We start from the raw sequence: 13,302 nt of genomic DNA on the forward strand, positions 1-13,302 counted from the left end.
ATACTATACCCATTTATATTACCAGGGACGCCCCAATGCTAATGACCCTTATTTAAAAGGATCTCCTATATCCACCCATCTCCAACTCAGTCATGTGCCTGTCTAAGTTACTCTTAAAGGACTCTAGCGTGTTTGCCTCCACTACCTTACTTGGCAGAGCATTCCATACCCCCACTACCCTCAGTGTGAAAAACCTCCCTCTAATATCTGTGTTGTCCCGCTCCCCCCTCACCTTAAGTCCATGGCCCCTTGTCCTACGTGTCTCTATTATAGGAAATAGCTTACCTCTGTTTACTCTATCTATACCCTTCATAATCTTATATACCTCTATTAGATCCCCCCCCTCAGTCGGCGTCTTTCAAGGGAAGAGAGCCCCAGTTTCTTCAATCTTTCCTCGTGCCCCAGTCCTCCCATACCAGGCAACATCCTGGTAAACCTCCTCTGCACTCTCTCCAGAGTCTCCACGCCCTTCTGATAGTAAGGCGACCAGAACTGGACGCAGTACTCCAAATGCGGCCTAACCAATGTTCTGTACAACTGCAACATTAGACTCCAGCTCTTATATTCTATACCCCTTCCTATAAAGGCTAACGTACCATAGGCTTTCTTCACCACACTCTCCACTTGCACTGCCACCTTCAAAAACTTGACATTTGAAGTTGTCAAGACTTTTAAACTAAACGATCAAAAGGTTCCTGATTCCAAACTAGGCAACTCCCCCATGCTACACAACTCCTCTGAAATGCTGTTAATTATGATTCCTAACAAAATGGACCCAATTCCATGAAAATATTGTGGATACTACAATGCATCTCCCTGTGATAGAGTACACAAGGGCAGGATTTCTGCATGCCAGGCTATCATATGCTGAGAATGGAGGGCAGGACATTTCACCCACCATTTTGAAAATCCTCCTCACTTTCATTTCCACACAGATGAAGCCATTAAAATCTGGCCTTTAGCCTGGATGCAATGAAAGTTGCCAAAGCTATGCTTTTCAAAAACAATGTGCAATGTGATTAAGAATGATATGTTATTTATTTATCCATAGTGTTTGTTTAGGCTTCAAAACATTAAACCATGTTAACCATCTTTCCTTCTCTCACACTGGCCTTTTATGGTGCCATTTCTATCTGCCCCAGTGTAACCAACGCATCTCCTGACATGACATCTATTCCTATGAAAACTATGCCTCTCCAATTCCTTATTTATGTGCTGCTTCTCAGTGTCATTCACAAACATCTTTCCAGCATCACTTGCAAATCCAGGACTGTTGCCTGAGTCCAGCTGCATATTTGACATCAAGATATCGATTAAACAACAATTTTTAAACTAAAGATCAATAGGACAAATTCCCCCCCTTTTGGTTCATGCTGGAACCTTGGGACACAGTTGTCCTAAAGTTTTCTAAATGCAGTATAACCCATGCCAAGTGGGTCAGAATGATTCCGATCACAACCGACCCACACATACTTTTTTTTAAAGAGGTTGGGATGATTTGTGCCATGAAAAAGCTGTATAGGACGCATGCAAGATCAGCTCCTCAGAGATCAGTGATAATGGCATTGAATGTCAAGGTATTCTTTTAAAGAGTGGCCCGATTTCAAAGTAATGCTACAGATCGCAACCACCCACCCCAATTGCCAGGCCTCCTCTAATCAGCACTATCAAGATGCCAGCTTAACAATGCGCCAGTGGGTTGCTGAATTCTAATCTAAAAACAATCCTACATATTTAAATGAAGTGTCCTGAAGATTTTGTCACTGGCTGGGGTGAGAGGATCTCAAAATGAGTTCTCCCTGCTGTAAATCATATTATGGGCCCTCTAGGGCATAGTGGGATCTGTGCCTGTGTGAGCCAGGCTGGAGATTCGCTCCCTTGGCCTTGTTCCTGTTTCCATTTCTCTTCCTGGCTGCATGCTCTTGACAATAACATCATTGTAGCATTAATGTAAGTCTACTTGTGTCTAATAAATAAACTTACATAAGATTATGCTGAGTTTAAACCTCATGATTTTCACTATGCTATTTGACGCTGATCTCAATTGGTATTTCTTTACCAATCTTCATTTGAAAATCAAAAGAGTAACTGAACCATGGGCCCCAGTATTAACCCTGAAGGTGGGTTCCATGAGCAAATTGGAATCTTCAAATTTAGCTCGGTTATACCAATTTTATTTTCCTTGTTTCATGTCTCAGGCTTTGCAGTGTTTTTTGGTGAATCCACATAATACAATTTCAGCTGTTTTTAAAGGGACAAATATAACAAAAATGCCTCCCCACACCTTTTCCCCTGTTGGCAGACAACAATCCTTTGACCATTCATTGCGCACACATTCAGTGAGTCCTGCCATATATGTATTTTATTAGTCATGAAGCAAGTGAGGAGCTGATGTTCATGGGTGATCACACATGATTCCACAATGTTCAACACCATTCACAACTTCTTAGATATTGAAGCAGTCCATATCCATATGCAGCAAGATCTGGACAATATTCTGGCTTGGAATGATAATTGACAAATAACATTCATGTCACACAAGTGCCAAGCAATGACCATCTCTAACAAAAGAGAATTTAACCACCATTCTGTGGCATTACCATTGCTGAATCCCCCTCTATCAACATTCTGGATATTACCATTGACCAGAATAGTCAGAAGTACTATGGAATACTCTCCACTTACTTAGATAAGTGCTGCTGTAACAATATTCATGAAGCTGCACCCTGTTAAGGACAATGCAGCATACTGGATTGGCATCCAATTTACCACCTTCAACATTTTCCTCTTCTAGAGCCAATTAAAAACAAATTTAAAATGCTTCATTGCTGTTAGTTGGGCCAGTAAGTACCCACTCGCATTCAATTCTTATCGCCCATCCACTCCCAACCTACTTGTGTTTAGGATTAAAATTTCCCTAGTGGTGGGGAGAGAAATTGAACTATATAGAAATGTGGACAGCTGAATAAAGAAGACAGTAGATACTCAAAGGAAAACTGGAAAGAGACTGTTTAGCTATACCGTGAAATTCTCTAGACTCTAATTCACTCTCCCCTGAAAAATATCCCAGATGTTAGGGGCACATAGAACCCTACATTATGGATAAGTTGCACTCGACTAAATCTTTCAGGAAACATTTGTAGAAGTATGCATTTGAACTAGAAACAAATTTTAAAACCAATGTAAATATTTTCATAACACTGTAGAAATAGAATAATGGCTTAGAAATTGTTGGAGCAGCTCATCTCATGGCGAGGGCTGTGAATTACTTCACCCTTAAGATCAAAATTTTTTGACACAAGTTGCTGGAAATGTCAATTGATGGTAGCACAGCAACATCTGTGAGGCACCTAGGCCCTTGTGAAAGTCTGGGCCGATAGTCTATCTTCCTTAAATTTTAGGACAGAAAAATAAGTAAAATAATGGACAGGACAGAAAATAGGGTGATTTAGAAGCAAAATAGATGCAGAAAATAAATTGAATGAGAACGATTGGAATAAGAGAGAGAGTGAAAATATGAAGAGAAAAACTGAGAAAATATTAAATTTATAAAACCTCTAGGAACAATTTACTACTTGCAAGAGTGATATTCAGCAGTTTCAGTTGTTCCCTTTCTGGACCTCCAAGATTGATTGTAATGTCAGGATCATAAATCACATCATTAACAAGGCCCTTACAACATGAAATACTAGTCCTAATTGACTGTGGTGAGAGTCATTTGTATTTATGGTGCAAAACAGTAATTTGTTAACAATCACAAGGAGGTGGACAGCAAGTTCCTGTTTTTGCAAGGCTAATTGGAGAGTGACAAAATCATCCAGCAATTTGTGGCGATTCACATTTCATGGCACATCTCTTCCTCTCCACAAATTGCTGGGTTTTACATACTAATAATAGGAGGCTTTTCCATGAACTCAATGTTATTTTTCCAGCAATTTCTGAGCCAATAGATTGTGCTGTGTGAAATACCAAAAATATTTACCTTTTGCTCTGCTAGTTATAATTCTGTTGCTTGCAGCTTAGACGATTGAATCATTATCGGTGGGATTTTACGACCTTGCTCATCCTGAAACTGTAAAATCCTGCCTGAGGCCAATGGACCATCCCATGCTCCACCCCTCACCATCTCCCATTCCTATTGCAGGTGGACCAGCAAAATTTTGGGCCTATATCTTTATTCAATACATCGTGTCTATATATTAGAACAAAAGTATCAGTAAAAAGTTAACTGGCTGTTCTCATGCGTTCTGCTCAATTGTTCATTTCTTCAAATATCTTTTCATTCTTCCTTGAAGTTTTTCCACACTGTTTTCACTGTATCTTTGGGCAGCACATTCCACACATTTCATGCTGTTTGCACTAAAATGTTGCATCTCAACTTTCTTTGCACCTTCCTCCTTCTAACTTAAGCCCATATACTTGGTTTCAAAGTGTACGATAATCTCAAAAAATGGAATTCAATTTACTTGTCCCTTTCAGAATCTTGAATGCTTAAATGATAAGCTTTCTTTCCAGAATAATCAACCTCCTTTCATAGTTCAGATGCCTTAATTCATAAACCACTTTGGTTACCCTTTTTGACACTGTCACTGATGCATGGATTTCCTTGTAGTAATGTGACAACAAGAATTGTACTTACTTGTGTGTACCAAGTGTGAGTATACAATGACTTGTATAGACTATATTACTTTCTAGGATTTGTGTTCCATCCTCTTGGCTGTTACACACTGCAGTGTTTGTTTCATTGAGCTATTTATCGACATCTAAGGTCACATTTTGCATTGTGCCCTTTGGCCTATCCATTTGATTTATGTGACCATTGTTTATTTTCCTTTCCTAGTCTCATTACCTTATATTTTTCCAACTTTAATGTCTTGGGGTACTCATGACCCTGCCTTCCAATGCTGTCTCTTCCCCTTGCATTTGTTTTTTGCTCATTCTCTTTCTTCATTTACCATCCTCTGGTGTCTGAAGGTTGCTATCATGGCTTTCCACTCTATCTCTAGCTGTTATTATACTACAAAGGAGCAAGTAGTAGAATACACCAAGAACGTCCAATGGGATGAAGAAGTACAATATCAAGGATAGGACTCTTAGCAGTGTTGAGGAACAGAAGGACCTTGGGGCCGGGGGCTGGGGTCTGGGTCCAGAGGACTCTTAAATCGGCCTCGCAGGTGGAGGATGTGGTCAAGAAGGCATATGGTGTGCTAGCCTTCATTAATCAAGGGATTGAGTTTAGGAGTCGGGAGGTAATGCTGCAACTTGGACCCCACTTGGAGTACTGTGTGCAGTTCTGGTTGCCTCACTACAAGAAGGTTGTGGAAGCTATTGAAAGGGTGCAGAGGAGATTTACAAGGATGTTGCCTGGATTGGGAGGCAAGCCTTATGAGAATAGGTTGAGGGAGCTAGGTCTCGTCTCTTCCTGGAGAGACGAAGGTTGAGAGGCGACCTGATAGAGGTTTATAAGATGTTGAGAGGTATAGATAGGGTGGATTCTCGGAGGCCATTTCCCAGGGTTGAAATGGTCACTGAGAGGACACAGGTTTAAGGTGCTGGGGAACAGGTACAGAGGAGATGTCAGGGGTAAGTTTTTCACTCAGAGGGTGGTGAGTGAGTGGAATCGGCTGCCCCTCAAGTGGTGGTAGAGGCGAACTTGTTGGGGTCTTTTAAGAGACTTCTGGATGAGTTCATGGGAATTAATGGGATTGAGAGTTATAGATAGGCCTGTTAGGTATGGATACGATCGCCACAACTTGTGGGCCGAAGTGCCTGTTTGTGCTGTAATGTTCTATGTTCTGTGTTCTAATGTTAACTACAGGAATTGAACAGGTGCTGTCAATGCCACTGAGCATCACATCTAACCATCTGAGATAACCAGCGCTCCTGTTTTTGGTTTGTGTTCCTACTATTTAAAACCCCAATATCCAAGTTGGTGTCTCATGCAAGATCTTTGTATTTATCTCTAGCTCCCAATCGTTTATGTATACCATAACCAGCAATGGCCTAAACACTAAACTCAGTGCTAATGATCTTTTGCCGTGTTGCTGCAGCTCTATTCATAATCACCCTTTACTGTCTCTGGTTTAGTCCGTTTTCAGTTTATATTAGAAGCTTGTCCACTATTCTGGGTTCCCTATGTTGTGGACAAATCAGTGACGTGGTGTCAAAAGCTTTGCTGATCTGTTATTTATTTTCTCGTATTCCCTTTCATTTTAGTTAGTAGACACAGCAGCTGCATCTAGTGGTAGAAATTGAGTTCTGCAACAAGGCAATTTAGTGTATCGTTTCATGACAGTCTGGTTATCGGCTCTGCAGTCTAGACAGATAGTTAAGGAGGACCTCATTGGTATGTATAAGATATGAAATTGTATATATATTGATGAGCTAAACTCAGGGAGGCTGGGATAGTAAAGAGAAAACACTAATGCTGTTTGAAGGGCAGCTGAATGATAGGAACAAAAATGTGTTTTGTTTAGTTAATTTTTTAAAACTCCTTTGTGTTTTTGTTGCTGTAGGTAAAATAAGAAAAGTTCAGTTTTGTTAATATGTAAAATTTAATCTTTTGTCAAAAGAAATTTACTTTAAAGGTGACACAGGGATTCTAAGAGAATCAACAGAGCTCGGAATAAAGTAATGTAACTAGGAGACCAATAATTTATGGGAAACATTTATGATCTCAATAAATCTATTATTGTCTATTCGTTATTAGATGGATTTAATGTCAGCTTGAGAGTGATAACATTCTCACATCTGACTTGCAAAGTGAGAGTTCCATCCACATTCTAAAATGTAGGCTGATACTTCGATGCAGTGCTCAGTGTTGGAGATAAGAATGCAGCTACAACAAAAATTTGTATTTATATCATGTTTTTAAAGTAATAAAATGTCCCAAGGCACTTCGTATGAATGATATAAAGTAAAATTCAGCAGTGAGGAGATAGAGTCAGGTAACAAATAACTTGGTCAAAGACAGGTTTTAGGAAATTTAAGGAAGAAAGGGAGGTGTGGAGGGATTTGCAGAGTTTATGGTGCTTGACAGCTGAAGGCACACCATTAGTGGGTGGAGCTGTTAAACTTGGGGATTATCAAGAGACCAGAACAGTAGTAGTGCAGATGTCTGATGGTGTGGGTTTGGAGCAGTTTAGAGCGGGGAAGGGAACGTGACCACGGAGAGATCTGAAGACATGGAGGAGAAGTTTTAACAACTTTTGCTTAAATGGCAGCCAGTACAGATCAATATGGTGATGCTGGATGAAGCAAGGGCATGGGCACCAGAGTTTTAGATTACCTCAGGTTTACAGAGGGTAGAATATGCAAGGGCTGGTTTGGAGTGCTTTGGCATAATCAAGTCCAGAAGTATCAAAGAATGAATGTGGGTTTCAGCAACAGATAAGCTTAGGGCAGAGGTAGATGATGGTACAGAAGTGGAAATTGGCATTTGTGGTGATGACAAGGAAATGTGGCGGGAAGCTCATCTCAGGCTTACATATAATACCAAGGTTGTAAGTTTGTTTATGCATCAAATAGATGCAGGGAGAAGGATGGAGTCGATTCCCAGAGAACGGAGTTCATGTCAGCGATCAGTGGTCTTCCCAATATTGAATTGAAGGAAATTTCTACTCATCCTGGTATGGATAAGTAGTTTGATAATTTAAAGACAGTGGAAGAGCCGAGAGAGATGCTAGTGAGATAAAGCTGGGTAATAACAGCATGCACGTGAAAACTGATGCTGCTGCTTCGAATGATGTTGGTGAGGGTTGGCATGTAGGTGAATAATGGGAAGAGTCCAGGATAATTCTGTTTTTGACAATGAATATTAATTAGGCAATGAGGTGAAAAACCCAGGGCAAGGTTTTCTTGGAAATTGAGAAAAGCAACACTTAGCCTATCAACAGCAATGACAGTTTTTTTTACGCAATATAGTCCAGCACATAATGTGGCAAAAATTTTCATGCACAAATAAAAAGTGCTGGTACAAACCTATTGCAGGTGATCCTCTGGCTATGATTAGCTAAATGGGAATAAATCAATTGGGTGCTTTCCCATCCAACTGGATGCTTTTCCATCCAACTGGATGACACTGGGGATGGATGGTGTGGCCAACCATGCCAAAGGCTTCAGGCAGATTTGGAAAGATGAGGATTGATTGTATGCATCTGTGACAAACACAAATTATGTCATTAGTGACTTTTTCTGTGCTGTGGTAGGACTTTGGCCTGATTGGAAGGATTCAGACTTGGAGTTCAGGGAAAGGTAGCCACAGATTTAGATTTAAAAGATTAAAGGCTGTTTGTGGCATTGCTGTTTGTCCTTACCATGTATCAAACTGTTGATCATATTGCATAAACTGAAAAATGTAATTTTTTTTTATGTAAAGGCTTTGGGATGTTTGAGAGATATGATGAACTGCTGTATTAATTCAAGTTTGTTTATTCTTCTGTGGCATATCATATAACCTGCAAAAACAGTTTATTTTGATCTGCAGCAGATGTTTTCATTGTGAACTTTTGGAGAAGTACTGCAGAGATAGCCCAGACAAATCAAACTGTCAGCCTTTCACGTCCATTGTTTCCATAAATTTTAAAAAATGACATTTTAAAGGTAATTTTCCCAAGCACATGAAGCATTCTAGCTGTTTGAGCTACGTGGTGCCTGCAGTTGATACATAATGTTATGCGATGTATACCTGTTCAATTCACAGTTATGATAGTGCTCAGTGATTCAGAGGATCCTGGTGAATCATTATTATCATTGCTGACTTGGTATACGCAGCAGCATATTAGTTTCTGCTTAACCAAGGTGTCAAATTTGTTCAAATACATTTGAAAGCACTATTGAGCATTGTTATGATTTACTGTGAAATTTCGGGCATCAGTTACCATGTGTTAAACTAGAGTTAAAGTGATGGAAATCAACTTCATTACAATCTTGAGTATGCAGAGCCACTGCCAGTAGAATTGATAGGCAAATGACATGCTATTAAACAACTTAAATAAAGCATTTAATATCGAATACAATAGGAACAATAGATTAGGAGTTTGCTGGTGACAATGGCAATTAACAACTCAATGACACAAATGGATACGGTCCTATTTAGTGGACAGAGTAAAGCTGGAATTCTCCAGCACTTTCCCCCAGTGGAATCTTCTGATCCCACTGAAGTCGGTCCCCTCCAGAGGTTATCAGATGGTGGCACAGACAAGGAATGTAAACCACTATTGACTTCCATAGGACTGGAAGATCCTGCCAATAGCCAACGGCAAGCAGCCTCTGCCATGGCAAAGCCAAGGGAGCTGGAGAATTCCACCCTATGTGTCTGTAATGTTTGATTATGTCTATTACACTGTATAAATGATACAGAATCTACATTTCAAATAGTTGCAGTTCTTTTGTAGTTTAATTTAATACTTTTGATGAGATTATTAGGAATGCTACACCTATTTTACCTGCAGATTTGAATCTATGTACTACATTGTACTATGTATGTAGTTTTTCCAAGTCTTGTTGTCTATTCTTGTAATGAACTTTTAATAAATAAATCAGTGCTTATAGTTAAAAAAAAAATGCAGTTAACATGTAATGTGGCTGTCATCATGTTTGACTAAATTCCCCAGAAATCTATGATAATGAAACTGATTTTGCTTTGATTATATGATTGATTTTAATGGTTTTAAAATTGATGGACCATAAACCATGGTTCGGTAAAATGATGCTATATATCTTTTAAAAATGTGAAAAATATATTAAATTGATCATTGTATACTGTTAATAAGTTCATCTTATGCTCTCTATTGGCTACTTCAAAAACTATTCTGTATTACTATCTATAACATATTATTAAAAATCTTGCATCAGACGTGCACTACAAGTTACGACTTCAAATCCCATTATGGAAAGTTGTAAAATGAAATTCAATAAATCTGATAATTTATGGGTTAGCACCAGGAAAAAAATTACCTTCAATACGGCTGGGTTATTGTACAAACTCAACTGGATCACAAATGTCCTTCAGTGAAGGGAGCCTGCCATCCCTGCCTGGTACAAATTACCTCAGTCACATAATATGTGCTTGACTCCTAATGCCCTTTGAAGTGATCTCATAAGCCATCCAGTTGCAAACAACCTCACATTCTGTCAGAAACCTTACTTCTTATTGTCTGCATTTTTGTTTACCTTTTCGTGCCAGCAATTATCATTGCAAATTATGTCAAGATTTCCTAATTAATTCTGTTGTGTTACCTATCACATCTGGCCTTGACCACTAGATTGTTGTGTGGGGAAAGTTTCTGAAGTTTCCTTGTCCCATTATAATATTGCATATGTAAAACTAGCTTCCATTGATCAACTGTCTGTGTGCAATGCCACAGGAAGCTTACAATAGTAGTATATTATAAGTGTAGTTTCTTGCACTGACTTCCGTTCCTGTTTAAAGGCATATATTTTATCTTTATTTTTATCATAAATTCCTGCATAGGCAGTTTCCAATACAAATGCATATGTAAATTTATCATGCTGTAATTACCAGCCTCCTGTCAATAAAAGTTTCTATCAGTTCTGTCAAAGGCAGAATACATTGAAAGTGTGTCAACATTTGGATGCAGCACCAGTTACACCTCTGGTTAAAGAAAGACCTTTCATAATTAGTTTTGGAAAATAAAACCCAGCACTACAAACTTGCCATGAAACTCAGTACACATGTTTTGACTCTGCAATGGTAACTTCAGTAAATGAAAAAAATATTATGTTTGCTCGTCATCCCATCCTTGTTGACCTACGTTGGCCCCTGATACAGAAATGCCTTGATTTTAAAAAAAAATTGCACCTTTTGGTTTCAGATTTATCTGTGGTTTCACCTTTTCTTATCTTTGTTTCCTCTTCTGGTCCAACAACCCACTAAAATCTTCCACTCCTCGCATTCTGGTCTTTGTTCATTCCTGATTTTAATGACTCCACTACAGATGGCTGTGCCTTCACCTGACTAGGGCACAGGTTCTGCAATTTCCTTCTCAAACCTGTCTACCTCCCTACCTCTCCTTTAAAAATTCTTTAAAACCTACCTTACGTCTTCTATAATCTGGGTATGTTGCTCCATTCAGATTTGTTTGTGGAACATCTTGGGATGTTTTGCTATATTAAAAGCACTACTTAAATGTAAGTTGTTATTGAATTATTTCTTTACAAGTTAACTTTTAGTATGGATCTTGTTTATGCAAGCATACATGTGCTACACCACAAAGTAGCCTTTATATAAAGATCCCATGCCCTTTAACTGGAGTCTCTTCCCTCTCCCTTAAGCCTTCCACTCCACCATTAGCCCATGAGCTTCACATATTAACATGCAGGCTTTGTAAACACTCGAAGCCTTGAGCCTTCCTGAAAACTCCTTCCTGATGCTATGATTTTATGATTCATGGTCTCTTTTACTTTATCAAATGTTCAAATCCTGACAGAGAAAATAAAAAAAATTGGCGAATGACCCTTGCTTTAGTGAATGATAGGTAGAAATTTCCCCAGTCCTCACCACTGCACATTGACTCCTTGTCCCCAACCTCCTGCCTTCCAGCTCTGTTCACTTTTCCTCTTCTTTTCCTCATTTCTTTCCCACTCCTCTTGCCCCTCTCTCCTTCATCTTCCTCCTCTGTTGCGTCCCAATCCCAGTCCTTTGTGATTATCATCCTCCTTTCCTTTGCCTTCTTCCTTCTACACTCATTTCTGACATTGATTACAATGAATTAGTGGACCTGATAACATATTGAACATTACAAGGAATAAAAGACTTTATCCTCTAACTTAGTATTAGCAACAACGTGGGATAGCTGGTAGTGTGACTAAAACTAATTTATTTCTGTACTTGTAAGTATCAAGTTAATGCCATTTTGGAATTTTGATATAGGATGTCCCATTACAACAGACAACACAAACTGTATCAACTATTCGTCCAGCATCATTGCAAGTTCCTAATGTGCTACTTGCAAACTCAGAAAGTGGTGTTGTCATACAACAGGCTTTGCCCTCTCCAACCTCTACTTCTGTCATCACACAGGCTCCTCCAACAAATAGAAACATAGTGTAAGTATTGAGATTTTTTGTTAAATTTTCTGTTTTTGTTGTAGAAATAATAGTTTGGTTAAACATTGGTGAATTGTGGCCTCCAAATATAGAACATAGGAATATATAGTACCTTATAAGTATGAGGCCCATTGAGCCTGTTACACCTTCGATAAGATCGTGGCTAATGTCGTTGTATATTCCCCTTTTCCCTCATCCTTCACTACCTTAATCTTCAATTCCCTTGTACATCAAGAGTCTATCTATCTCAGACTTGGATAAATTCAACGACCCAGCCTCCCCAGCTTTCTAGGGAGGTGAATTCCACATATTGGGTGGAATTCACTGGCCTCCCTGATACGTTTTTCTCAATGACAGGAGGCAGCCCACCACAGACCAGCTGCCAGATTTTCTGGTCCTGCCACTATCAATGCAATTTCCCATTGAATCTCTGTACGCCACCAGAAAACCCACTGTGGGTGCGCATCAGCAGGACTGGAAGATCCCGCAGGTGTGAACAGCCAGAAGATCTTGCCACCTAAGTGTAAAAATTTCTCCTCATCTCCATCTTAAAAGAGAGACCTCATATTTTTCAATTGTGTTCCCTAATTCTAGTCTCCTCCACAAGAGGAAATGTTCTTCAGGTATCCATCCTATCAAGTTTTCTGAGGATCTCATATGTGTCCATAAGGTCACCTCTTAGGCTCCTAAATTCCAATGGGTATAGGCCCATTCTGTTCAAATTTTCTTCATAAGATAAGCCCTTCTTTGCAGAAATGAGCACAGTGAACTTTCTCTGAACTGCGTCAAATGCAATTACATCGTTTTTCAAACAAGGAGGCTGAAACTGCACACGCTACTCCAGATGTGGTCTTATCAAGGCCCTCCTTTTATATTCTATTCCCCTTGCAATAAATGCCAACATTCCATTTGCCTTCCTAATTACTTGCTCTACCTGCATACTAATTTTTTGTGATTCATGTACCAGGACATCATCTGATTGTCCAGATAAAAAATAATGTTTGAAAGCCTTTTAATTTTAATGTAACAGGATGATTCAATAAGAATCTCACAAATTATTTAAGATAAAAATAAAATAACTGCAAATGTTGGAAATTCAAGATAAAAGGAACTTTGATGTCAGCTTAACTCAGTTGTTAGCATTGTTTCTTTTGAGTCAAAGTGTGGGTTCAGGCCCCACTCTGGACTTGAGTGAATAATATGGACTGACAATTCAGTACAACTCAAAGGGAA

The 13,302-nt window shown here is 39.1% G+C and overlaps 1 protein-coding gene across 7 annotated transcripts in view; it reads left to right on the plus strand.

Moving 5' to 3' along the window:
• Positions 1 to 13,302, plus strand: part of atf2 (activating transcription factor 2) — a 144,680-nt gene that overhangs the window by 75,238 nt on the left and 56,140 nt on the right. For all 7 annotated transcript variants that reach the window (XM_080198947.1, XM_080198946.1, XM_080198945.1 and 4 more), the window contains one exon: positions 11,894 to 12,069. In XM_080198947.1, coding sequence (XP_080055073.1) covers positions 11,894 to 12,069 — 176 coding nt within the window. The remainder of the gene's footprint in view (positions 1 to 11,893; positions 12,070 to 13,302) is intronic.

Source organism: Carcharhinus amblyrhynchos, chromosome 11 (assembly GCF_965287045.1).
Source record: "Carcharhinus amblyrhynchos chromosome 11, sCarAmb.v2.hapA, whole genome shotgun sequence".
Taxonomy (NCBI): Eukaryota; Metazoa; Chordata; class Chondrichthyes; order Carcharhiniformes; family Carcharhinidae; genus Carcharhinus; species Carcharhinus amblyrhynchos.